The 1,169-nt window shown below is 67.6% G+C and overlaps 1 protein-coding gene across 1 annotated transcript in view; it reads right to left on the reverse strand.

Annotated features, from left to right (window-relative positions):
* The window catches only part of TRAF3 (TNF receptor-associated factor 3), a 52,015-nt gene that overhangs the window by 924 nt on the left and 49,922 nt on the right, over nucleotides 1-1,169 (reverse strand). The window contains exon 10 of the mRNA XM_010851325.1: nucleotides 361-645. Coding sequence (XP_010849627.1) covers nucleotides 361-645 — 285 coding nt within the window. The remainder of the gene's footprint in view (nucleotides 1-360; nucleotides 646-1,169) is intronic.

A 1,169-nucleotide genomic window follows, 5' to 3' on the forward strand; every position in this document is an offset into this window, starting at 1 on the left:
CCGGAGACGCACGCCCCGGACCCCCAGCCTCAGCCTGCGGGGCAGGGACACCCCGGAGCACCGGCCTGCTGCCCCCGGCTCCCCAGCTCGGGGCGATCCCCCCGGAATCGAAGCTGCTCGGCTCCTTGGCCGGCTTAATCCGGCCCCACGTGCATCCCCGTAATCGGGCTCCTCCCGGTTAATCCTGCTCAGGCGGTTTTAGGACGCTCGCTCAGCAACCCCCTCCCCGCTCCACGCCCAGGCGGCTTCTAGGCATCAGCCACGCTGCCGGGCTGGCCGGGTCCCCTGCCGCCTGCTGGTCACCTTCTGTCCCCTGGCCTTCCTGCGCAGCCCCGCACCTCCGCCCGCAGGCCCGGCCCGGTCGGCGTCCGCCCTGCGCTCTGTGCCTGGCGCAGGAAGCCGGTCACCTGCAGGCGCGCCGCTCTCCCGCACAGCCGGCCCCAGTACCGGCCTGGGACGCGCGGGCTCACCTGTGTTGCGCGCTGCCTGCCCCGCGCTCTTGTCCACGCTCTCCAGCTCGGTCACCCGGTTCTGGAGGGACTCCACGCTGCTCTTCATGCTGTCTGCCTCCTCCCAGTTCTGCCGGAAGGGCCGGATCTCCTTGTCGAGCTCCTTCAGTTTCTCTGCTTGGCTGTCGATGACTCGCTTCCAAATCAAAGTTTCAGAAAGGCAGAACACGGTTAGGACCTGCTGTGAGGGCCGCACCTCTGCAGACCCCCCGCCGGCCCCCACAGAGCGCCTCAGCTCAGGCCCACCGGCCCTCAGGGACCTAGGTCCGAGGTGCAACTGCAGGGCATGCAACCCCCATGTCCCTCTCCCAGCGTCTCAGCTGGGCCTGTGAAGGCCTCTGTCCCATAAAAGATCAAGTGACCAGCAGGGGTGGAACTGTGAGCCTCCGGGGCCACTGTCTCTGTGGCTGCCAAGAGCGCCAGAACCCGAGTCCCCACACTGCCCCTACTGCAGAGAGAAACCGCCCCCCAGTAGGACAGGGCCCGGGTGGGTGGTGGGTCCTCGGGCCCCCAGTGAAGCCAAGAGGCCAGTGCCTATGGGGGGAGGGTCTCTCCCTTGATGCGCTCCGTGCCCAGTGCCCTGTGCCCCCCTGTGGCAGAAGAGCTTTGCTCACAAACTCGTGGCTGTCGACGTGAGGCTGGATTTAAACCACTCAGAAA

The sequence above is a fragment of the Bison bison genome, unplaced genomic scaffold, assembly GCF_000754665.1.
Source record: "Bison bison bison isolate TAMUID 2011002044 unplaced genomic scaffold, Bison_UMD1.0 scf7180017864302, whole genome shotgun sequence".
NCBI lineage: Eukaryota > Metazoa > Chordata > Mammalia > Artiodactyla > Bovidae > Bison > Bison bison.